General features: G+C 36.2%; 3 protein-coding genes and 1 long non-coding RNA gene across 10 annotated transcripts in view; 2 read left to right on the forward strand and 2 right to left on the reverse strand.

The window, feature by feature from the left end:
• The window catches only part of SGTB (small glutamine rich tetratricopeptide repeat co-chaperone beta), a 46,881-nt gene extending 24,771 nt beyond the window's left edge, over window positions 1-22,110 (forward strand). For all 4 annotated transcript variants that reach the window (XM_064499945.1, XM_064499949.1, XM_064499944.1 and 1 more), the window contains exon 11: window positions 21,491-22,110. In XM_064499945.1, the coding sequence (XP_064356015.1) occupies window positions 21,491-21,626 (136 nt within the window). In that variant the 3' untranslated portion in view covers window positions 21,627-22,110. The remainder of the gene's footprint in view (window positions 1-21,490) is intronic.
• Window positions 959-25,940, reverse strand: LOC112987084 (trafficking protein particle complex subunit 13). 4 transcript variants are annotated; one of them, XM_026106775.2, is made up of 13 exons: window positions 25,669-25,940; window positions 18,859-18,927; window positions 17,814-17,913; window positions 16,836-16,920; window positions 15,999-16,126; window positions 15,752-15,824; window positions 12,309-12,353; window positions 9,708-9,725; window positions 7,406-7,539; window positions 5,923-6,121; window positions 2,457-2,557; window positions 1,390-1,540; window positions 959-1,287 (listed from the first exon to the last, which is right to left on the reverse strand). In XM_026106775.2, exons 1-13 carry the CDS (start codon window positions 25,712-25,714, stop codon window positions 1,180-1,182), a joined length of 1,257 nt encoding a protein of 418 aa, XP_025962560.2. In that variant the 5' UTR covers window positions 25,715-25,940; the 3' UTR covers window positions 959-1,179. The 4 variants fall into 4 exon arrangements, with proteins under 4 accessions (XP_025962560.2, XP_025962561.2, XP_025962562.2 ...); XM_026106776.2 differs by having other exon boundaries at window positions 1,390-1,537; window positions 25,669-25,939; XM_026106777.2 differs by lacking the exon at window positions 9,708-9,725.
• Window positions 10,198-11,357, forward strand: LOC112987087 (uncharacterized). The gene is made up of 2 exons (XR_003260193.2): window positions 10,198-10,424; window positions 11,108-11,357. It is a non-coding gene; the product is annotated as an uncharacterized LOC112987087 (long non-coding RNA).
• SHLD3 (shieldin complex subunit 3) lies at window positions 22,256-25,389 on the reverse strand. Its single transcript, XM_064499950.1, has 2 exons — window positions 25,104-25,389; window positions 22,256-23,463 (listed from the first exon to the last, which is right to left on the reverse strand). The coding sequence occupies exon 2, from the start codon at window positions 23,324-23,326 to the stop codon at window positions 22,577-22,579; it is 750 nt and encodes a 249-aa protein (XP_064356020.1). The 5' UTR covers window positions 23,327-23,463; window positions 25,104-25,389; the 3' UTR covers window positions 22,256-22,576.
• Window positions 25,941-26,100: the final 160 nt, after the last annotated feature.

Below are 26,100 nucleotides of genomic sequence, written 5' to 3' on the forward strand. Positions count from 1 at the left end.
GATTAAAAAAAAAAAAATCTCTAAATACTTTCAAAACTAAGGTTGCTAAATGCCAATAGGGCAGCTGAAAAATTTGACAGGCCAATGAGTAGAATCTTTATTACTGGATGTTTGTAAATGCTACTTAACAGTGACCAACTTTTCTAGTTTTCTGTATTAAGTGGCTACCTTCGGGTCAAAATATTTCAGTCTTTTGTCAAAACAAAGCTAGGGCAAAGTACATTTCTGTGCTTAATTGAGTCCTGAATTCCTTCCTGCATTTGCTTTAGGGAAGAAACCTGATCTAAGGCAGATACATAGGGTTTTTCCCTCCATGTTGCCCTCAAGGAAATGCCTCCAACGCCTCTGGAGTAGGAGGACCAGTTTGCCCCACACCTCAGTTTAACAATTAAAAATATATGAATTCTAGTACTTTCTTGAATACTTGTGAATAGTGTGCCCTTTTACAGCATGCCCTATTATCCTAAGGATGCACAACTCACATGAAGTTTCTTCACTTACCCTGTGCACAAGACTGCACCTAATTGGGACAGATTTGCTGTATTACCCTTTCCCAGTGACTGAGCCACAGTCAGCAAGAGCTTTGGTCAGTACGCTGCTTTCTTGCTACGAGCATCGCAACAGTGCCAGCGCCAGCTGCTATACCTCTCTCAGCTCATGCCTTCATGCTGCTCTAGTCCTCATGGCTATGCATGTACCATGCAAATACCCTGACACTCCAGCTGCTCAGAAGTCTTCTTTAGGAGACAGGATTCTAGGAACTTGTCTGTGAAAGGTCAGTTCCTTCAACTGAAACAGTTCTGTCAGACCCACAACTTAGTTTTTAAATGTTTGAGTAATTTAAGAATATTTAAAATGACTAACAAAAGTAACACAAAGTACTACTATCTCAGAGAAATTGCATGTGAATATCTTTCTGCCTCCAAGGTGACATTAATGCAATATAACTTGCCAGAGCTGCTCTTTTTTCAAAGGCTTTATTTTCAATAGATAAAATGTAAACATCTTTTTAAAAGATTTTAAAACATTCCAAAAATACTCAGAGAAATTAAATAAACATGCTTATGTTTATGGTTATATCAGGGCTTTGTTTTTACATGTTTTAATATGGTTCGGCTGCAAAACCATAGCGGGTTGGTCCAAAAAAGGCCAGCAGAAGTATTTATAGAACTTTTTTCTTCAGCTTTCTTTTTTGACTTCTGAAGAAATTACACAGACTTGTGCAATGTCATCATACTCGTATGTTCTCTTCAAAAATGTGTCTGTAAGTCTTAAGCCAGAGACACTCTAGAAAGGAAACATCATATGTTTATAAAAGTCATTATTAAAAGGAATTACTAAGTTTATAAAATGGGTATTCTATAACAAAGCTGTGTTATGAAGACTTACTTGCAGTCCCTGCACTGAAGACAATAACGTAAGTGCAAGATGGAGGGATGAACTTGGGTGTAGCTTTCCAAGCTGCCTTCCTGAAACTCCACACCAGTGGATGGAGTTAGTATTGCACATCTCTAAAACCAGATCCATAGTCCTTTCACTGCTAGAGGAAATTGGAAAAACAGTAATAAACCGGGGGGGGGGGGGGGGGGAGAGGAGGAGGGTTAAGCATTCAAGGACTGCAGACATAAAACAGCTTGATTATTACTCAAGTTATTGTTAATCAAGCATTTATAATTAATTTGTAAGTGAAAGAAGGCAAATAAAAATTATTGTGATATACAGTAATTCAGTTGGACACAGTTTCATCCAATACATGAGTGTTCTCGTCATGGATTTAACTACACTGGTTAGCATAATACTGCTCATATTTTGGATAGGCTACAAGAGTTTCACAAGAAGCAAAGGTATACCAAATACTCTACCTTTAGTCCCTGGCTTCAAATACTATTTATAATTACATTACTTAAATTTCACTCTACAATCCTTTTATAAAGGACTATTGTAGCTCAAAATACAGATAAAGATGTTACAAAAGGCTACCTAGACAATGTTTAGCAGGTATTCTAGCAGTGCTGCAGAATTAGCAGTAAGGTCAGAATAGATAAAAATGGCATCATTTATTCTTACAAAGTTAGTTGGAATTTAAAACAGATATATAGCCACTAATTTTGTTTAAGAATTAAGATGATTTGTGATTTAAGTGTAGGGTGCATCTTACGTGATACTGCAGCCAATTCTATGAACTTCCAACTACGTATTTTTGTGGTTTCCTAAGCCAAACGGTATTGGCAGAGAATGAGGGAAGAACTTTTAAAAATCACTTTACTCCAAAAGATATCATTTTTCTCCGTAAGTTCTAAAAAGATTTACTCCAAAAATCATCAGGTTGATGTTGCTACAACTCATAGTAAACAGCAGGTTTGAGTTGTTTCAGGAGAAAGCATTGAAAAATTAAACAAAATAGCCACAACTTACCTGCTCAGGAAAAAAGCACAAGAGTCACCTGACATCATTACCTGCAATTTGTTATTTTACATGTAATGTCAAAAGGTTCTTCCAAATTTACAGTGTCTGGTATTGTCTCCAGAGAAAGCCTTACATCGCCATAACCAGGAGCCTGAGAAGGTACAAGAATGCATACTTCTCAAATGCTGGCCAACAAAGTTGGAAGTTTTTACTACTGAAGTTTTTGTTTATTGCAACAACCCTAGTATAAGAGGAATTTGAAGAAAGAAGATTGACTCTTCACGCTTTTGATCTGTACTCAGATCACAGCAGTGCTCCATCCACTACTGAATATCATCATCTTGATAGGTTCAACAGTTCATTAGGCAAAGATAATCTGTGTGGGGAACAATATGCTCTTTCTTACTAAGTTTTCCAGATAGTCCAAGTTCTTAAAAGTTTGCATACCCACAAATGGTGCCTGGAAAGATCAAATTTCATTCTAAGAGCTGTCTATTAAAGATAGTACATGGATAACAATTTTCCTGCATTAGTCCACCATTGTTCCACATTCTTAGGAACGGCACTGTTCCTAAGAAATAATTGTTCATTCTCCTTGCCATTTCCATCCTCCAAGCCTCTGCCTAAATAGTTGTTAATTGCCACCTGTTAAAATGGTGCATGATATGAACACTTGTCAACTATCAACTTGTGTCAAGAGCCAAACACATTTCATATGGTTTACTAACAAACCTATGATAAAAAGCTCTAGTTACTACTCACACTGATTCAAGCCAGTAAACTGCAGATAAAAAGCTTTACATTTTCAATATCCACAAATGATAGATCAGAAGGAAAAAAACAGGGAAAATCTGCCTGCCTGACAAGGCTTAATTGTGGGATATACTGAAATTCTGTTGATGGAAGGGTGCTGTAGGAAAAGTTACATTTACAACCTGCTTAAAAAGGTTTCCCCTAAGGAAGCACAAAGCCAGTGACTGACAAGTTGGAAACAGTTTTCACTTATACACACTTCATTGCAAGGCAATCTTAACTTGGACACTAGAGGGATGTCAAACTGATTAGAAGAGGGATTTCATACCAGCAGAGCAACATAACTTTAGAGACTTGCAAAGAAGATGTCTAACTTCAGCACTGGAAAAGGACAAATATTTTCAGCTGTATTAGACGACAGGAAGGAATCTACTGGAAAAACTAATATCCAGTTCTCTAAACAATAGGTATCTTGCCTTATACTTCTACATTGAGAGAGATTAAGAAAAAATACAATAAAAGCAGTATTTTATAGAATAATTTAGCAGCAATTGGCAAAATCAAGATCAGAGCAGATGAGAAAATACAGATGAGAAAGACGAGATATACTAGAACAGTACATCTCTGTTGGCCTTAACAATGAGACACAGTGGAAGAATAGATGGCTAGGGGAAAGCCTTATAATGGAGCAACAATGAGGAAGGACAGCCTCAGTAGTATAACAGGGCACAAAGCCAGCTGTTCTAGGAGAAGCTGTTAGAGGGATGAGATCACCACCTCTCCTACAGCTGCATTCAGCAAAAAATTGTTACAAGGTAAACGTGGCAAAGTCAAGGAAATTTTGACAAAATGGAATGCCATGCACTGGTGATAGTTTATCCTCCCTAATTCACTTAGACTACATCTACATTAACAAGTAATGCAGGAGGCAATCTGTACAGCAAAACAGTTGATGCTCATGACCTGCCATCCGTTCCATGTGTGTTCTGGGGTTTTTACTTTGGACTAGCTGTAGTCTAGTCCTAAGCTTAATGCCCATTCACGGGGGGAGCACCCTCAGCATGCTGTGGACATAAGACCATCTAGTTTAATGTCATCCAGAAAGAAAGTCGTTTGTGAATTCCAAGACCGCTCCACAAAGCAAACCAAAGCATGGTAAGTAGAGATGATCCAATTTTTTGTTTCAAAAGTGCATTCCTGATCTGAACCCAAATGGTGATGTAGAGGCATAGTATACGTAAAATTCTGGGCCTACTGAGGGAAACCGGTCATAGAACTAGTAAGTGGATTAGAAAAAAAATCATGGTAGGTGAAAAGAGACTAGAAATGAAATAATGGGATAGCACTTAAAATATCAGAAGAGGGAGCTGCATTGCATTTCAAAGGAAAAGAACAATTCTATGCTGCTTTTTCAAAGGTAGGTGTTGCTCAAAGTACAAAATATATCTCATAGCTCTCAGTTAATCACTAGCACGCAGCAATGATGGGTGAGTAAATAAAACTAATACTGGAATGTGAAGTTTACTAATCACCACTGGATTTCAAGTACAATTCTCAAAGGTTCAACAAGAAGGGATTCAGAATGAGAGAATACTGACTTAGGGAGAGAAAATCTGTCTTAAGAGGGATGATAGAAAAGGTCAGTTGGAAATGAGTTTTAAGTACCAGAAGTTTTAAGTAACAGAAGTACTTGAATTTAAAAAAAGGCCAATTTCTCATCTGATGTGGTTATAAAGAGATGCCTGCCATCTAAATTAAAAACAAAGAAATTTTAGTGACTTAGCTGTGAATCTCCATGATCCAAAATTTCCTTGCCTGGTTCCAACTTCATGTGATTGATTTCCCTACAGAATTGCTCAATTTATTAGATGATCTGGAGGGAGGAGAGTGAGTGAGAGAAAGAGAGCAAGAATGAGCAGAGAGAGCGTGCGCGAGAGAGGACCTGATTGCAAGTTTTGTAAACTAACATGCAATCATCAAAACAGTTTTTACTTCTTTCCTCTCTTCCATCATCATCAACTCAAAAGATGGTGTGAGTCAAGTTTAGGCATGAAAGTAGACAGGTTGGGCAGGTGACTTAAGCGACCCAGACAACAGTTACAACTTACAATCTATGAACAATTTATAAACCAACCAGAAGAGAATAGATTGAACTGAAAACTGTGGATCTGAAAGATAAATCGTATTGTACTATACATAAATATTGTTATTCAAAGAAGCTCATATAAGTATGTATGAATTAGGGAGCAGAGTTCTGTGTCAACAGCTGGCATACTTCAAGAAGCTCTTTTGTCAGTGCTCTTTAGTTTGCTCCCAGATGACATTGAACAAGTTAATTTTACTCTAACCAATGTATTTTGTTACATGGATTTCTTGACTCTGGCACTCATGCGTACAATCTATTAAGTAATGTCGTTCAGAGCTGTGAAAAAAGAAAAAGGCATGTTATGTGCCAGAAAAATAAATCCTCAAGAAAGCCCCCCAAAATGTTGCCATTCACACCATCAAAAGGGATAAGAATCTTTTTGTTCAGCTACACTCTGTCAGAATACTGTTTTGTCACATTTCACACAGCAAGTGTGTACTCAGTATCTGTATTAAATAACTTCCTCAAATTTGCACAAAGTATAAAGGCATGTGAACTCGAGATAAGATCCAGAAAGTAAGCAGCCTGGACTTCTCCTCCAAGTCATTATTCAATTGTTCATTTAGTTACCTTAAAACAGAGACTAACTTAAATGGATGTCTAAGTTAAAGACTTACCATTCTTTGCAGCTGGCTAGTTTGCAACCTTCCTCGTTCACCCAGATTTGTTTTCCATACAATGTCTAGTTTCCCAATCACTGTTACACCTTTTATTACTCCAGCTTTCTCTGCAAATTCCTGCTTTGGCTTTAGGCAGTATAAATATTGACGTGTGTCCATAGGCTGTAAATAAGTCCTTGAGCCAAAAGTAGACGCTCTTAAAAAAAAAAAAAAAAGTGCCTTGATTTAAAGTTATTTTTAAGAGGACTTAAAAAGAATCCAACCTCTCTCCCCATCCCTCTACAGTTTTACTACATTTGTGATATTTTATTCACAATAAAACACATTTTATATTTCTGTGCTTTCACAACAGAAAACAACTCTAGAATTTACGTAGAATACTTGAACTGTAATGCCTGTAAAGGAGCATGTTTAGATCACAGCAAGACAGCTGACCCAACTGAAGTAGAAAGAACTGAAGTAAAAATCAGCTTTGCTGAATTATAGTTTATTATCTAACATCTTAGCATTTGGAAAACAGTGCTGGTAATTTTGAGAAGACAATTTAATCTCATTAGTCAAGGTCTGCATACAGCTCTGAAAAAAGTAAAGAAAATATAATTTAGAATAGTATATTTAAATACTGATTTATTTGCAATTCAAAGCACAGCTACAAAGTTTTTGCCTTCAAGAGTAACCGTTCACCCAGTATCTTCAGCAACCCTTAGTTTGGGGCTTTTTTCCACCACATTATTCTTTAATCTCCTCTTCACCATTCTCGCCAGCCTTGATAAGGCCTTTTCAGTGGCTTAGATTCCACACTGTGGCAGCGATCACCTAGTGTGAATTTGATCACCAGTGCCAAAAGGCATCTTATACATTGCATTTATTAATTCTCAATATACAATACCAACTCATTCTAAATCTCTCTAAATACTTCTGCTATGCAAAATGCTGTTTGGTTCCTCCCCAGTAAATCTCAGAGAATCTCTTAATTTATTTCACTGTGTGACAAATTTTTATATTCTAAGATCCTGTAAGGGCACTTCACTGATCCACCCTGACTGCTGGCTTGCTGGGTCTTAATTAGAACAACTGAAAATTGGCAAGAGGCTCTTAGAAGGAAGTATGGACAAGTCAGATGGGTCCTGTAAGGACAAATAGGTATAAACGAACAAGTCAGAAACAGGCGTGGGCTAAATTTTATAAAAGTAGTATGTTTTCAATACATCCATGTTATCAATTACTTGAGGATTAAGCTGAGGATTTCTCTACTAAATAGACTTTAGACAAAGTTTTAATAGAAATTTCTATAAAAAGAAAATGGTAACAACTTTTCCAGCTGAATACATCAACAGGAATTTGATCTTTCTATCAAGCAAAGAGAAGTGCAATCCTACAGTTACAGACAACTCACTAATTTTGATCCTTATATCTCATGAAATCATAATACAAAGAGTTTCAAAGTCAAATATCAACTACTCCCTGAATTTGAACATACCTTTCCCCTGCCGTGTCAACTGTGTTCAGTTCTGCAACGTTGTACATAATAGATGGCTCTAAAGAAACCTTCTCCATAAACATTGGAGAGGTGGTGATATTCTGAATCTGAGCTTCCAGAAACACTTCATCTGTCTGAAAAAACAGAAATGCAGTTTCATGAAAATACAATTAGTATTATTAAAAAGACTAGATTGTTCTATTAAAAAAAATAAATAAAACGTGTGTTTAGTTCATGCCTGCAAATCAAATTACAGTAATTAATGCAGGAAAAAAACCCTTAATCCCAACAATAATTAATAGGAGCAAAAGTGTTAGTCAACAGATATCTTGCAAAACAATGGATGTGGGATAATTTTGCTATGTTCTAGCTACTGCTTTATATAGCTTTAGATTACCACTTCCCAAGACTTTCATCACTTCAATAGCAACTCAAGTTTTATCCAAATTGTTAAGAAAACAAACCCAAATCATAATAGAATAAAGGGTAAAGAATTGCAGTGCACATTAATGACATGCCATGCCAAGTTACTAGTGCATCAAGCTATGGAAAAAATAAAATAAAGGTACGTGTTTGTTGAACTTAAGTATAATAGTTCAGGTACATGCTCTGAGATTCTATTATTATTCTGAAACATCGATGTACTGGCTAAAAAGCAAATCAGCCTCCTCTCTTGCTAGCTGCATCATGCCAATGGTTACCAACACTGTATGCATCCACCCATTTAATTGATGCTCTACATTCAAGATATCCTGTAAGATATATCTGTTAAATGAAACTAATGCCTGAAGATGGTATATAAGGACCAATTCTAGTACATGAAGGAAAGCTACGGAGTGTTTAAACTTTACAAGCTAAAAAAATGAAACTAGAGGTGTTTTTGTCTCCTTGTTTCTGTGGAATTATCTCTAAAATCTCAGGGAGGAGTAATTATTGAAGGCTCAGTCTACTAGAGATACAAGCCCCTGGGGAAATAGAAAAGAAAAACAAAAAAGTACCAACTTAAAAAAGAATGATTTAAGTACCAAATCTGCACCTGCAAGAGAGTTACCAATAAATTAGTATGAACCAGTTTAGGTACTTCATCAGGATAAATCCAAAGAATGTATTTTATGGCGAGGGTGGAAGGAAGCTTACGGTTTCCTTTTAATCGGCGTAAATAAGTGACTTCATTATGCAAATGCAATTACAAATAACAAAGTGGGACAAAATATTCTGAAGTGTTTTACTCTCTAAAGGCCCTGCATTAGAGGCAGAAATACCAAATGGCACTGGAACTATTCATTGTGCCTTTGCAACATGTCACACACTAACTAGACAATAGCATATATACGCTGATGGAAACTTTGCAAGTCAATGGGTTTCGGAAAGACCTTGTATTTGCAGAAGGAGTTGGAAATACCCCCAACTAAAACACAGCTCTCCTAAATAAAACAGCATGTGTGGTGTTGTGGTGTAATCACTACAATGATTATCTGGCTGTCACTTAAATTGATACTGTTTATATCCCATAAATCCATTGCTTAAAATCTCCATTTACCCACATTTTAGTTGTTTTTAATGCAGCAACCAATAGCAGAAATTTAGGAAGAGCTAATTTGAAAGGGGAAAGAGAAAACAAGCAGCATAATGAAAAAGCAAGTTAGTTTAATATTATTCCCAAATTATTTTAATAACATGATTCAGTACTTTACAAGAATGCAGTTCATTTTAATATAATGCACACCTTAACTTAAAGCAAATCAGACTGCAAAAGTATCATACTAACTCATCAGTTGTTACATGCAGTTAGAAGTTTGAAAGCAGTTTCAGCTAGCAAAAGGAAGATAGAAAACAACTGCTGCTCTCTCCTCAAACCCAATGTCTCCACCAAGTAAATATGAAAAGTCCTGCCACAGCTTACACGAGCAGTCTTGTAGTTAAACCTACATTTCAGCGTTTCAAAAAAAGACAATTTAGAAAAAGATTAACTCAGTTTTCAAATAATAACTTGTAAAATCCCCTTGCCCAGTTAAAAATAAAATGTCTATCTAGTAAAATTTTGGTGAGTTTTTTTTATAGAATGGCCCACACAAATACCAGTTTGAAATAATCAACTTTTAGTTTCAACAATGGGTATTAAAGAAAGAGTTAACCATTTAAATGGTTAGCTGCACATATAAAAGATGGATGAGAAAACATCAGTTCATGATATGCAGAACAAACATTGCTTTTCCATTATGCTTTTAAAATAATGTCAACAATAAGCACGGATAGACAATTAAAAAAGCATACATATTTATAAAAAATAAATAAAAATTACCACAGAACTGAGGTCACTCTAATGGGAAAATAAAAAAGAACACATTAGAGAAATTAGAGTTAAATGTTAAAGAAAAAGGAGGCTAACTTTCAAACAAAATGCATTTCTGCATTTTTTGCACCATCTAAACAAGATAGCATTAGTAAGACAGAAATGTAAATAAAAATGGATGCAAACAAAGATGACAACTACATTTCTAATAAGATACAGCTAGTATTGTTACATGGTTTCACGTTTACCTGAAGCTTTGCTTCAGGTTTTACTAACTGCTGTGGAACCAATCCAAAACAGAGCCTAAGGCACACAAGGTACAGATAAGGTACGGTAGAATAAACTGATCAAAAAAAGCAGTTAGTTTCTGAGCAAGTTCAAAGTTTGTCCTCCGTTTAAATCCATGCAATGGGTTGTATATGAAATGGAAAAACAGTCCTTGTCATTTTACAGACAATTTGAATTATCCATATATAAGGCCTAAAAATAAAAATAATACATCCTATCAAAGCTACAATACTGCAGCTTATGACAAAATTTGGCCTAACATAGTAGGAAAAACTCTTTGTCAAACAGATCCCTCAAAAAGACTAACTGTAATCACAAACTATTTTCTTAACCATCTGCATGTTTGTCTCCCTATGCATGTTTGCAGAAACAGAACCTCGACCGAGCCTTTCCAAGGCCCACTGAAGTCCATGAGAGACTTCTCATAGACTGTGGCAGGTAACTCAATCACAGGATTGCAGGAGCTTAGGGTGACAGGGCATGCATTTGTTGCATAAATTTCAGCGATCAACTTGATTTGGATGGTATTGCAATATGAGCAACAAGCCAGAAGATTAAGGTTCAGCATTACTTCCTTGTCTTAGCAAAAATGAAATAATTTTCTGCTAGAAATAGTAATTCACAGTTTTAGTGACAGACTTTATGGACAGATAGTATCACATCTGTAACATTAATGGGAAGAGCTTAACTGGTTAGTCAATCTTTCAAAACTTCTAGTTAACCAATAACTGATATATACAATTTTTTGTTGCTCCCTTACCCCCCCAGGATAACATTCTTTCTTAACATATAGAACGAAGGTCTCAGTGCTTCTGACAGCAAAGTAATATCACATACAGCACCTAATCAAGGACTTATCACTTTTTGTTTGACTCTTGCAGTCAAGACATATAGCAGCATTATTTATACTTTCAGAAATAAAATCATAATGGTAATATACCAATTTGCTAGGCAAATGAAAACCCCTCAGTTAATATCATCCACAATCTTTAAAAAACATTTTTATTATGTGGATACTATGGTATTAGGAGTCATGCCCTAAGCCTTGATTTTTCCTCCATCTAAATAGATTACATGCTATATATTAAATGTCTTGTAATTTACATGCTATTCATTTGCAGGAGAGGAAAAATCTTCATGGAGAACCTCCCACACAACTCTGGACAAGACAGATCTTGGTGCCTTAGATCCTTATTTGTAGACCAGGAATTATCATGTTATTTCTTCCCTCTACCTCTTTTCTCTATATATACTGTCAGGAAGGGAAAGAAATACATGTTTTGCACTTCAGTGGTCATAATCTTGCATGGGGAACACTACACCTGTGACTGATGAAGCTAAATAATCAGAACAATAAAAAAGATTTTGAGACTTTCTGCTTTTCTGCATGCAATTTCATAGCACGTATACCTGCTTATTTAAGAACAAACAGGATAGAAAAGCATTTGCTACTCAGTTTAACACAAATTATTGTCTGAATTATTCCAACCAAACTACTTAAGCATGCTAATGAAAGTTTCCAAACAAATGGCTAGCAAGCAGTGTAATAGTTAACCATATTTCAGGGGCTGTGAAGTAAGATTAATGCTTGTAACAAAACATTTAAAGTATTTTACAAGTATCAGTCTAAACTTCATACAAACAATACAGAATTTTTAAGTTTCCACTGTCTGTGTCACCTTCAAATAAAACTATCCCTTTAAGTAGTCAAAGACAGATGGTTAAGTAACTCCATATAAATATTTAATGAATATATAAGGTCATTTAATTTTGAAGCACTATGTGCCACTGCCACAAACCTAGACATTCAGTTACTTTACAGAGGGACCACATCTACATCAGAGAAAAATAAAATTTTCCACAGTGTGGCAAATTATCTGCATTGAGTGTAAGTAATCCACCTTACGTCAAGTACTCTTCAATCACCCTAAGAATCAAAGCTATAATTGCAAATATTTGAGTTCATGGGAAAGTAGTAAATATACAAAATTTTCAGTCAATTGCATTAAGGTTCTGACATGTTTGCCTTAGATACCATCTCTTCCCCTCTGTTCATTTATGAAAAAGGACAGTGAAATGGATTTCTGATGTCTAAAACGCATAAGGAAATAAACGATACCACTTTTTCCCCCCCCTCCAATAAATGATACATAACCCACCAACTAATTTTTTTCCTTTGGAGAAGATTATGTTTCTAAGAAACTTTGTATTTAAGAAGCTCTTTGAATTTAACCTAGCAATCATCTAATGCAAAGTAATAAGTTCCAAACAAACAAAAAACACACACCCAAACAAGCTCAAATATAAACAGCTCACACTTACCTCAGCATTGTAGAATTTAGTCTTCACATCTAGCGGTTTTAGAACCTGAATGGAATGAAAAAAGACAGATTTACGGTTGCTTTCTCAGTCATCTTTAGAATAAAAAAAAAAAAGTTTGTTTGTAAGTGCTAGGATATTTACTATAGTGTTTTTTTTTCTTTAGGATCTTAAGCAGGAAAGATGCATAATGGAAGGCATGATAGAATCATCTCACCTAAAAACTCAACACAATTCATACTATATGCTAGCTACTTCTTATCTGCACATACGATTATCTTGCTACTGTCTGAATAGTTTTCATATATCGATAATAACTACTCCTCCACTCAAGTACTCTCCTCCTGTGAAAGCAGACAAATCTAGTGCACTGATTAGATCAATGTCTTTAAAATAACAGTACATCATCTAGTTTCCTGAAGTGATCTACACTTGCTTTGAAGAGGGAGCAAGAACCATGAAATATTTACAAGTCCCTCAGTATTTTGCAGCAAACAGCTTGCTTGAGGGCTCTCTAAAAATAAATGAAATAATGAAGTATCGGTTTCACACTATTAGCTTAAGCGACAAACAATTACTAGCATTGACTTTCTTCTCAAAAATGCAGTTATTACAATTGTTAAGGAAAAAAAACCAGAACATTTTAATCCCATAAAATCTGCAAGAGAGAACAATTCTCTGATAAAAAGGCGATAATGAAGTATTGGCTCAGAATCACAGAATGGTTGAGGTTGGAAGGGACCTGTATAGATCATCTCGTCCAACCCCCCTGCTCAAGCAGGATCACCTAGAGCACGTTGCCCAGGATTGTGTCCAGACAGCTTTTGAACGTTTCCAAGGATGGTGACTCCACAGCCTCTCTGGGCAACCTCTTCCAGTGCTCTGGTACTCTCACAGTAAAGAAGTTTTTCCTTCTGTTCAGATGGAACTTGCTGTGTTTCTGTGTGTGCCCGATGCCTCTTGTCCCATCACTGTGCACCACTGAGAAGAGTCTGGCCCCAATCCAAGCTTTTGTATTTTGTGCATAACGCCACTACAGTTAACTCAAAATAGTTAATACATTCAATTGTGAAACGGATATAGATTGATGTAACTGAAAGAAGTCATCTTCTATCATACTTGTCAGGAAGGAAACTTAAATTGTCTTGCTCAAGACATATATCTTGCTTCACACAAGAAAAGTTTTCTGCAGTTTACATGTAAGAAGAGGTCAATCAAGATGCAGCACAAAGTTCTGAGTTGTGAACAAAATTTTTAGCCTGAACAAATCAAAGTTAAAAAGGAGTCCTCATGGAGTTTTTTTCATGGTAATAGACATAATGTTCACATTTTTCAAATAATCATAACTCTCCTTAGTCAGGGTGGGGGGGGAAATCAAAACATGAATTTATTTATATTTTTAAAGTATTTTTTTTCAGTCAGTTCCTTATTAATTTCCCTAAATTCTGATATTTCAACTTCTTTCCTTTGATCTGATAAATTGAGTCTTTCAATTAATTCCAGTAAATTTCAAATAGCATTCCATTAGAAATCAAATAATTATTGTTAGGTTCACAAATAAACCCTACACAGTATCACTCCTTCTCCATGCAGACATAACAGCGTTAATTATGTAGTTTTGGAACAAAAAGGCACTATTGGCCAATATAAAACTATATATATGGTTGAAAAATGAGCTATTTGAAAACAAACTATAACACCAGTGCAATTTAAAAGACTCTGAAAAACGTAATGGCAAAACATGAGTATCTGTCAAACATAAAAAGCATTTTCTGTTATAAAGTATCTGGTGGCACCTCTATCACTAGAGCAGCCATCAATTCCCATTATAAAGACCCTGTTGAGTTTTTTTGTTCTCAGATTTTCCAGCTTGAGTCTCCATGTCTCATGTTAAACTTTTAAAAATAGGAACCAAAATTGTTCAGCTAAGGATTTGTCTAATAATACTTCAAAGAATACTCATATAATGGTGTTAAAGGATATATATTCATTTTGAGACATTCTTGTGCTTCCTTCTTTGAAGGAAGAGCTTGAAATTTGACAGATAAATGGCCTTAGCTGTTTTGAGTCCTGCCATTAAAGGTACCAATGTTTGTTTGATTAAGTTATAAAACATACAGAAATTAAAATCTGCATGCAGACCTCTGAAAACTTTGTCTGCATAAATGCCCACATCAAATGCAGTAAAGGAGACAAGTCCACAGGCTTGAACAAGGCTCTGGAAAGAACAAGGGAAGGAGAGAAGATAAGAACTGGAAGCCTACAGATGCGTACATCAGAGCAATCCAAGAGAGCCTGGAGGCAACAAAGGGACAGAATACTAAACAGCTGTGGCCAAAAGATGGAGAAATTGAGAACAACAGAAGCTATTTTGCAAGGAGAATAAGACAAAACCCAAAGAAATGAAAAATCAGCTTCAGTAAAGATGAAGAAACATTGCAGACTTTAGAGGAGAGTATGACACAAAAATAGGTAGGGATCATCTCCTAAGATCACATGGAAACATCCTGCTTAATCAGTACCTTCCATTTCAATAGCACAAGCACTAATATTACTCTACTATTCTTTGTCTGTGGCACACAGCAATTTAAGACTAAAATACTTTTGTCTAAATTTAAAGTAACTAGATTGAATATAAGACTAGAAGAGTAAAACGAAATAATCTGTAACTTGCAAAAGACATGTCTAAATGGCATAATGCTCCTGTACTGCCAGAAACTCCACAAGAGTATCTCAAAATGTATTCGGTAAAATATGTCCCCTAATCCTTCTTTCTCTGGAAAGGGGTCCACAAGTCTCATCATGTGTCTTAGAAAACAAACATCCACTAAATACATGGCTAAAACATACTCTTTTCTGCTAGAACTAGTCTACAGATAGTGGTAATTTCCTGCTTTCATCAGTTACTCTAATCAAGTCTTGAAATCCTTGCCGTAGAACAAAAGCTTTCAACTCCATCAATCACCCGTATGGCTATTAGTAAGATACAACCCATTAGACTTGTTTTCCTAGTTTCCTTTAAAAAACAAACATAACCATTAAGTTCCATGAAAAAAAAAGTTATACTAAAAGAAAACCAGAATTTCAAAATATTAAAGGTTAAGTGTGTCAAAATCAGAATGGATAATACTTGTTCTGTTTAAAAAAAAAAAAAAAAGAGGCTGGCTGCTATAAAACTATTTTTCAAAAAAAAATAATTTGCATTGATTTTTCTTTTCCAATCAATGAGGAGAGATTAATATTTACTACTTCTGAAAAGTGCATGGTAATTAGAAATCCTCAGTTCATGTAAAGTTTGAAGCAATACTTCTTTCACTGGTTCAACTTTCAAAGTCAAATACATTTTTACAGAATGTAAAAGCATTTTAGAAGTATCAACTGTTTTAAAAATGCCAGTTTTCCAGACCTACTCACTTATTACAAGCACAAAATGTTCTGTACAATACCTGAAATTTGAAGAACTTTCTGAAGTACATCTTCTCTCCCGTCTGTGTAGTGTAACTTACTGCACAAACTAAGCTGAAAGAAAAAGATTTTTAAATAATTTTTGAACTATTTTAGATTCCATGCCTCTATCAAAGTAGAAACAGTTTAGTATTCATGTGCTGCAGTTTCATTTAAGCTTGATTATAGCTCTGCAATGATTTAAAAAATTCACAGAAAAACGCAACTTATAAGATTCAAAAACATTACATGTGTGTTCCTATTTCCTTTACTTCATGATGAATCACATCATCAATACAACAGTCAGGTTTAAGTTCTGCCACTGCAGCACTAGAAGCTGAAAGATTCAAGCGCTGAGAACTTGTCTGAAGATCAGCCTGGGAGTAGAAAAACAAAGCATTGGTTATAAACACAGCTACGTAAAGCACTCTAAAGAAAAACAACTTGTTTTGAAAAGTACTAGATTTCACTGAGGATTTTGTACTCTGTATGCTTTTACACATGTACAACAACTTAGACATGGAACTTGACAAAGCTAAAGACAATTTTAAAAAATATACATAAAGAGTCCAGTCCTTCAACATGCAGCTCACAAAACCTTCACTTACTTTTGAGTAAACAGTGTGAAACATTTGTAAGATTTCTGTTCTCAACATATTATTTCTTCAACAAAAAAGCAAAATCTATGATGCAGTGAAGAAATCATTTGAAATACAAGTAAAATACAAATCGGTATGTGCTTTACAGAGACTTGCTTTGATGATCTCATTGAAAGTGCAACCAGTAAAGAATACACTCCAATTTGTTTTGGCTGGGGAAGTTCTGCTACACCAATTCTCTACAGAAGCTTTACAGCCTACCCATTTTTTTGATACAATCACAACTTTTTATTTTAAAGTTTAAAGATTTTTATAATCTCTTCTATTTTTATGTCTTTTTGTTTCCAGGGGTATTTTCTGGATTAGAAAAAAATGTGACCGATATTTCCTAAACTCTATGAATCAGTGCTAAATGCACCAGATACTGTCAGAAAACACACTCTATACATTTTTTATAAATCTAGAAAGTAGATGTATTTCCACATACCTTTACCAATATGTCCTTGACAATTTGATTACTATCATTATGTACACTAATGTAACTGGAAAATGTCTCTCCCAGAAATATATTTCTGTGTTTGGGGAAAAAAAAAAAAAAAGTTTATTTAGGAACAATTATTTTAAACAAAAATAACACAGAACATTCCACTAAAACCTCTTTAAGTTCAATTTCTTTTTATCAATTTTTGAAACTGTTCAGCAGCCTTGTCTATATCAATTACTGGTTCCAGTTCTTAAAACGCTACATAGCGGTAGCCTATAAAGGCCATAGAAGAGGTCTACATAGAAGTCACAGTAAACCCTGCTCAGAGCACACTTAGTTGACATAGTGCTTAAATCACAGGCAAGAGATTCTATTACGGGAATCCCATTTGCTATGATTATGGTATGGCATCAGATATAATGATTTAGAACATTTTTCTCTTTTTTATTTTTCCAGTATCCACAAGCCAATAGAACTCCTCCTAAAAGTCAAATGTGAGAACAGCTTAAGAGATTGCCAGATCAAGTCCTAAGGTATACTGGCAATTTCACATCCATACTTCAAACTTTCAAGAGAAACAATTTCAGAAAAGAACCAACAAATCAAAAAGTTTTACTAAAAGATTCTGAATAGAATAAGAAGATGGCTTTCAGTACCCACTAGACTAACTGGAGTAAGCCTTGTTAGTATGAATTGTGGTTTATAGCACTGTAAAAATTCACCCACAGCCGCAAATTTCTCTCAATTTTCAGTTCCTATTACATTCCCAGTCAAGCTACAGACAACGAACATTATCCAGTATGTTTGTATCTTTATTTCATGCTGTAAATCAAGCCACGAGCTTCTTTTTTCTAAAAACCACTGAGCACTTCACTGTATTACTATGATGTATGTTCATAAAAAAAGTAATAAACATATTACTGTTAAATGAATCCTAAACCTTGTATATTATATGTTGCAGTTCTAATAAGTTGTTCTTACCCAAAATTCTGAGGCAAAGTCAGCATTTCTCCTAGCATCAAAGTTTCTGCTCCATTTACAGTAGAAGGATCATCTTTCATGAGCTGGTTAAATAGATTACCTGTAGAAATATGAAATTGTTAAAATCAAAATATTTCCAAGTCTAGAACCATGTCTACATGTAAGTCATAACATTTAAGCACTTATTACATGTAATTTATTTTAGACATATTTGTTTTGCAATCAATGTATCTAGGCATAAATTAGAGATCTATATGCCTGCTTATAAACTATAATTTACTTTCAGGCATCTGAACCCAATAAAGTACTCTGTACACATGCTGAAGAGCCCAATCCCAAAGGCGTTGCTGAAATTAACATTAAACTTTAAGGGAAATTCTGCTTGTAAGAAGCGCAACAGACAACAGAATTAGTCAGCCCTACTTAAGTTTTCTCCTTACTTGCTTTGCATTGCAACAGAATTCCCTTTCCTTGGTTCATTCCTTGCCTCTTTCTTACACTTGACTTCTAGACTGCATCTATTACTGAGGAACAACCCATGAACTTCTGATTTAACAGCTCTCTATACACCAAATATAAAGTGTATAGCAGTGATTCTTGCAAAATCATTTTCCATAGTCTAAGCTTTAATGCATTGGTTCTAACTATCAAGGCCATTTTTCTCCAGATAGAGATGACTAACTCCAAACTTTTGTTTACGCATTTGTCTATCTTACAGCTGCCATTCACATTAAACCACCTATACGCTCCCCACCATGCCCACATGCTACAGGAATATTGTGTCGTAATCACTTGAACTTTGATGTCATATGTTTACAATATACCAACCAAGTTTTCAAAGCTGTAGGTCAAGAGTTTTAGAGGAGCACCTTGGTACTTTCCTATAGCCGTTACCAAAAGAATATTTATTTCATATAATATACTGTCATTTCAGATTACAAACTATGGGAGACCATAAGATTCTTGTGGCAGCTAAGTCACAGATGCTTGGATGGCATAGATCTGCTAATATGTAGACAACGACCAGTTAGTAGAAAAGACATACCTGGCAAATCTCTCTCTTCACAAGTCACCGGAATATTAGTGAATAAAGTAGGCTTGGTTAGCCTCATCACTGCGAAATCAGAAAATAAACCAGAGGTCAATGAAACAAGTATCTTTGGATTTTATTTTAAGTATAATTGTGTCTTGCTCTCCCTTCCACAAAAATAAAGTTTTTTTTAAAAAAAAAGAGAGAGAGAGAGAAAGACAGAGACAGAGACAGAGACAGAGAGAGAGAGAGAGAGAGAGAAAAGGACCAAACCTCAGCTTGAAAGGGGGTAACACCTCTTTGGATCATCCCATTATTTTCAACCTAAAAAATTTCTCTGCTACTGTGAGATCCAAGAGCACTGGTGATGCCATTGCTCTTTCTGCTTTATTTCCTTGACACACCAGTTTTTACTGCTTTCAATCTAAAACGCTAAAGGTCTTCATCTGTTATAGGGTAGTGTTAACAGTTTCATGGCCTTTTGTAGAAACACACTGGTTTCATCTTTTTGTGGACTCTTCTAGGCTCATGACCAATACGGACCCTGTCAGTCATGCACTCCACGATACATGGCATTCCATTTACCGCCTAATCCCCAGAACATATGCAAGAGAGAGTTACAGGTTTAGGATCCCAGATTTATACAACTGTTTTTTCTTTTAGTCATGATTTTAAAATTAAACCAGCAAAGCAATAACAAAAGACTTGGCAGCCCACTTACAAAAACTATTTTATCAATACTGACAGAATAAAATTGAGATTTTACTCACTATTAAGAAGTCCCTATTCTAGGAAAGCAGAAGTTGAGAAGGCTATTTTAACTCACAATACTCAAAAATACATGATTTTTATTTATATTGCACATAAGAAATGTTGCTTCCTAAAAGAATTCCTTCCTATTCATGTAAACCAATGCTCCTAATCTTGCATATACCTTCAGAAAAAAGCACTCAAATAAAAGCTGAGCATTTGTGACCTTAGGTGTTGATCCGAATATGTAAAAACCACTGTTTATTCTTTCCTTTGAACTTCTGAAATATAAAAACATATATTTTCTGAAAATGAAGTAAAAAAACCTTGGGATTTCTCTTGAACACAAGTTAATCAACAGCCTTGTGCTGAACCATGTACTGCACTTTTATCTTTATTGTACTTTTGTGGCATCTTGTATCACGCCAGCATTCGCCATTTCCAATAGCATAAAATAATCAATTGTTTTGATACATTTGTGTGTGATGCAACGGGCAGTAGTAGTTCACAATAACTTACACTACCCTAGAGAAGATCTATGCAAATTTGCTAGCATTGACACTAATCGATCTCAGTTTTCAAGTAAAAGCAAATACATTGTCTTTGTAATGGAGAAAAATTGAAAAACACAACCTCTGAAGGCTTAGAACAATGAAGTAAATAAAAAGCCCCCAAATAAACAGAAACAGAGTAAATACAGCATCAGATTTAACACTGAAATTTGAATAAGAAAGATAATCAATTATATATGCATATGAGCTAAGCATTTCCGGAACACTTCAAAATGAAGTTCTGTGTTTTAGCCTGTACGTTGCTGCTACCCAAGACTGTAATAATTTTATAAAGAAAATAAATGTGGTGTTCATTTCTTATTACTCTACAGTGAGGTGCTCCCAACTAGCAGTGCATGTACCATTATTAGCATAAAAGCCAACTGAAAGTGGCAGAAAACTGAAAGCTACCACTGGGAAAGGTGACACCGATCACTGCTGGTATTTGGCAAAATGTTTGTTTACCTCTGCTCTGGGTGCATTAAGCAAACAGAATAGGACTGCAGTACTGACAGCTACCTAATTGTATTCAATTCTACAGTAAGCTCATAAACTAGTACTTGCTAACTCTTTCTAATGAAACTGCTGCTGCTCAAGTTTAATAACATGCCTAAAACAAGGATAACAAGCAATAAACAGCAATAAAAATCATCTCCGCATGAAGTCAAAACATATAAATTAAGTATGTAGAATATCTTTTTATCACTACTGAATTAATATTAGAAAATAGAGTATCTTTGCAGGACTGCCTAGCCTTGTTTAACAAATCTTGCTTTTAAGAACATGGACACAAAATGCAACACTAAATAAAACAAAATCCAGATCATGCTGCATTCTACCCCATTACTTCTTTTTAAATTCCAACTGTAAAAAGTAACTTTGTTACTACTTATCTTTAAGATCAGAAAAACAATTTCAGTGAAATAATCTGTTAATACAGCTTTAAAACTAGTAACGATCCTGAGTTACTCTAGCCAGTGCTTCACTTCAGTTTTGCTAACAGGTAATCTTAAATCTCAAATAAAAACCCTGAATATCAATATAAGACTCCTTGAACATTCAGTCAAAGTTTAGAAACACACTCCAATAATCAAACATGAGCAATATCATAAATTATAAACTGCAAAGTGGTAGGTAATCTCTACAATAAAATATTGTTATTCCAACATAAGAATGTCATACAAATAAAATTGCTAGTTAAAGCCTATGGGGGGCTTATTTAGTTTTCACACAGGGGGATCTCCTGAGGTTATACTTATGTGCACTTCAATTCGATGAAACAGTCTTTCTGACGATTTAACAATCTGAGATTACCCTTTACTCGCTATTTTCCTTTTTCTTTGCAGATGCCACAGACCTTTATCTCCAGCTACACCAGAATTATCTGGAGAGGAGTTAATAGGATCCCCTATGAGAAGTACAGACCCATGCAGTTACATGGATACCAGCTTACTTGCTCCACTGACCTTCCAAACATGGTAGTCAGCGTGGACAGCGTGACCTTGAAACAGTTCTTTCTTTCAGATGACAAAAAGTCATACTGAACTCAGCCCTTCACCAAAATACACATTCAGATCCTCAGAGACCATTGCCTTCTATAACAACAACAAACAGAGGCTTACAGACAGAAGCCTGATTCTTAATTTCCTGACTTGCAGGTGGAAGTTAGTGCTTTCCTCTTTCCCAGTATAATTAGAGGCTCCAACATAGGTCACAGACCAAAGACCAGCAGCCTCCGAAAATATATTAGTACAAAAGTCATAAAATAGAAAACAATAAAGATGTCCACTATTCTAGAGCATTCAACTTCCACTGAAACTTTCATTAATATTTCTGCAAAAATACTAATAACATCATTAAGACAGTGTTTGAATGGAATGGAAAGTATTATTTAATTTTTGTATTTGAAGTTTTTATTTAATGTATTTAATTTTAATTCCTTCATAAAAGAACTACTTCCAGGAAATACTCAGATCTCAGCAATCTTGGTGGAAAAAACAAACAAAAAACCAAAAAATCCACTTTACACTGATAATAACAACCCATTTCAAAACATCTTTTCCTTCTCCTTCTAATTTGAACCAAAACAGCACAGCAAGGAAGTACTTGGCTTGACTGAAAGCATAACTTTTATTAGCCAACACAGCTTGCCATAACAGTCTAGACAACAGACTTTTTTCCCCAGACATCTGATGTAGAGAAAAGCTACATAAATGCAGTTCTAAACCAGACAGAAATATACTAATCTTAATAGAAGCACTCATAAGATTCCCAGACAAATAAAGTTAAATAAAGAAAAACTGTAGCAAAATAATATTAAATAGTTTCCTGCTCTTTAATTCATTGGTTGTTCCAAAGTCTGTATTTTCTAAGCTGCTTAAAAAATTCTAGTACTTCAGACAGCAATATTATTACAGAACTCTATCTTAAAATTATAAGCTAAAAATAATGCCAAATTTATGCACAAGCAAATTCATTTTATCAGTAAGGCTTAGCCTTTCCCTAAGAATATTTCTAACATATTCACAGTATAATATATCACAGAAAATCCATATCTGGCCCACAGATCTTTGGATTGTAGCATTGCAAGATGGCAATTCATTCCGTTTGATGAGCCTATTCAATTTTATCCAGATGTCCTCCAAAGTCTGATTATTACAAATAGACTGTTCGATTGTCCACTTTGCTCTATAAAATACATGCAGCTTCAGTCTTTCCAAATTATTCTGCAGTTCTTGAGACAAAGGAAGAATCTTTTCTTTGATCTTAGCACTAGGGAGAGAGACACTCCAAGACCTTTTCAATTTTTGTTTTCCATTAGATGGTGGTTCTTCTTGATTCTCCAAGTTAACTGGTCTGTGAACAGTTTGAGCTTGGATTAAAGTCTGCCCACGTCTCATGTTAGACTGAAACTCGAGGAGATTTTTTGTGCAGTCATAATCAGGAGATCCTACAATACATTCTGAAGCTGTAGAAAGTTGTTTCAATTCTTCGGCTTCCTCACAAGAGATAACTGGTGGATGCCTTTTCGGTTTGAGGGGAAGTCTGTATAAATCATTTGGAAACCAGGGTGTAAATCTTGGTAACTGACGAATGGGAAACTCCTTCACTGCTGCTTCTGCAAATTTTTGCAGTTTTATTAGATCTGTCTGGTGTGGTCGATAATGCAAGACCACCTCCATGCTTGCACTGCGGGTATCCAGTTATTCTTAGTAAAAGGAACAGTCTCTTGATTAGGATTCTCAAATCTAGACTGAAACACATCTTATTTACAAGAATTTCCTTGCCTCGTGCTGCAAAGACCAGTGGAAAACAGGACCTAAAGCAGAAGTATTATAAAGAATAAGATACTACCAAATTAAGAAACATATTGCTAGGATATTTTGTAAAAAGCAGCATGTTGTAAAAATAAACTAGAGATACGTATCAGAACATTTCTACTTTACCCATGCTGAATATTAGTGACTGTATCCCATCATTGCCAGCATAACTTCAATACAAAGAACATTACCTGTACGCACACAGTTTGCTTGATGCTGTCCCTCTCAAGAGTGTTCCTTTCACTGTCACCACCTCATCCTTGTCATCCACCAAAACCCATCATTATTCTTGTCATATCTTTCTGATGGATATTAAAGTGATTTGTTTTCGCAATTAAGGACAACTCAGCAGTTGTCTCAGATCTCAAATTTTCCATGCTAAGGTAATCACAATTCTCTTCTCCCAAAGATTACTATGCACACATATGGCACTATATTACCAACACGTATATCAAGGTATGAAGTGAAAGTAAAACAATTCATTTAAAATATTACCATCATTAATAAGACACAGAATTACCACTACCTATTATATCAGATTTGCCAATCAAATCTATTTAAAGAAAATAAAGAGGAAAACACTATTTTTCACAGGCTAACCAAGAGAATAGAAAGCAGCTATAAAACATTTGGTGTTACAATGAAAAAGTCCTTCCTGAAACAGTACTGACAAGTAAAACTGTCTTTAAAATCGTACGTTAAAGGGAAAGCGCTATGGACAAACAGCACCTGTGTCTGGTTTTTTTTCTATTTTACATCAGAACTATATATTTAGTTTCACTCTTGAAGCTTTTGAGTCATACATGTAACCATTCTTTTCAAATAACTTAAGAACACATATTTTAAAAATATCAACATTATTTTCTTTCATGGGAAAATTATATTATGTTCCCCCCAACAAACACTACTATAAAACATAACATAAAACACATGCACTCTTTTGCTCTCCATTTTTTTTTCCTCTAAACAAGTCTGCAATCCTGCCAGGCTCCCCACCAGGCACCAGCAATGGACAATAATGTTTAAAACAATAAAACAGTATTGCCTAATCATCATACCATCAAAATTTTGCTTAAAATATACAAAATGCAAAGAAATCCAGATGCCTTTCACTTCTATTTGCAAAATCTAGCCTTGACACTGCACTAAGTTCAATACAAGGCCAAGGGTTCTACTGATGCCTCACAACAGCAAAACAATGATATATCATATTCATTGTAGTGGTGCCTGATGCTGTTTCATGTTCTGGGTTTTTGGTTTTGAGTGCATCTATGTGTGTGTGTGCACACATATATGAAAAAATGCTTGTTATTATCTTTGAATTATGATTAACAGATTTTACTCTAAGAGGCAGACAGCACAAAAACTCTCTCCAGGAGCACTATAAAACTAGTGTATTAACAAAAAATGGATTCTGAAGTCATCTACACATGTGCGCTGCTTTAGAAGACTGAATACTCTCACTGATTTAGAATGTTTGCGTAATTGAAGCTGTAACTATTATTCTTACACAACAAGCTACATTATCTTCAAAACAAGCACTGGTAAAAAAAGGAGAAATAAATACATATATATTTTGACTGAAGTAAGGTGAAAGTAGGCTTTTCAGTACTTTGATTGCTAATTTATTGGTACACACCTGCCAGTAGAAATATCAACTTCTTTACAGAGCTGTCTTGATTTTTGCACTAAATTCCTCAAGGTACCTGACAGGCACCTACATTTTTATTTTCACCTTCGTGACACTCAAATAAAGCCAGCAGCTGTCCATTGAGCAAAGGGTTAAAAGGGCAAAAAGCTCTCTAAACTGGAAAGAAAACCTAAAAAAAGATTTCACTGCAACTGCCGAAACGCTTTTGCGAAATGCAAATAAACCGAAAAACCTCAAGGGCCCGACCAGGCCCGGGGCCTGCCAGGCGCGAGGAAACACCGCTCTGGAAACAGCTTCACCGCCCCCCACTCCGCCCGAGGCCCCTTGTGCCCACGGTGCAGGCCCCCCTCCCCCGGCTGGCCCCGGGCCGAGCCCCCCCCGCCCCGCGCCCCGGGCCAGCAGCGAGCCGCCGGCCTGACAGCGCCGCCCGCCCGGCCCGGGCCCGCTCCCGCAGGCGGCGCTGGGAGAGGCACCTCCGCTCCGGCGCCCCGCCGCGGCCCGCGCAGCTCGGGGCGGGGGGGGGGGGGAGGGGGACGGGCCGCGCTCTCGGTACCTTTCAGAGCCAGCAGGTGCTCCTGCTTGGGCTGGTTGACGTCCATAGCGCTAGCCGTCAGCCGCCTACAGCAGGGCAGCTAGGCCAAAATCCCTCCGCGGGCGAAACACTCACGACCGGCGGAGACAAAATACATATGTAAAGTCCAGGCGCCGCAAATACTCCTGAACCCGGAAACGGCTGTCCCAAGGTGCAACTCGTCACCAACTGCCGCCAGTAGGGCGGAGGCGGAACTACTGTCCCCAGAATGCATTGCGCGTGCCCCCCCGCCCGCGGCTGCCGATGTCGTGGGTGGGACGGAGAAGTGCGCAGCGCGTTTTCCGAGGAAACCGGCCTCCCAGCCGCAGTGCATGCTGGGATATGCAGTCCTTGAGAAGCACAGGGCTGGGGGGGGTCCGTGCCGCGCGGCATGATGGGAACGGTAGTTCTCTG

Source organism: Dromaius novaehollandiae, chromosome W (genome assembly GCF_036370855.1).
Source record: "Dromaius novaehollandiae isolate bDroNov1 chromosome W, bDroNov1.hap1, whole genome shotgun sequence".
Lineage (NCBI taxonomy): Eukaryota > Metazoa > Chordata > Aves > Casuariiformes > Dromaiidae > Dromaius > Dromaius novaehollandiae.

What these genes read in the sequence shown, in the direction of transcription:
- SHLD3 (XM_064499950.1), bottom strand. Translation starts at nt 23,326, where the DNA reads ATGGAGGTGGTCTTGCATTATCGACCACACCAGACAGATCTAATAAAA.
- LOC112987084 (XM_026106775.2), bottom strand. Translation starts at nt 25,714, where the DNA reads ATGGACGTCAACCAGCCCAAGCAGGAGCACCTGCTGGCTCTGAAAG. An exon ending in TCAAGGACATATTGGTAAAG is followed by an intron (nt 16,127 to 16,835) that starts GTATGTGGAAAT and finishes TTCTACTCCCAG; the next exon opens with GCTGATCTTCAGACAAGTTC. An exon ending in CTAGCCAGCTGCAAAGAATG is followed by an intron (nt 2,558 to 5,922) that starts GTAAGTCTTTAA and finishes GTACCTTCTCAG; the next exon opens with GCTCCTGGTTATGGCGATGT.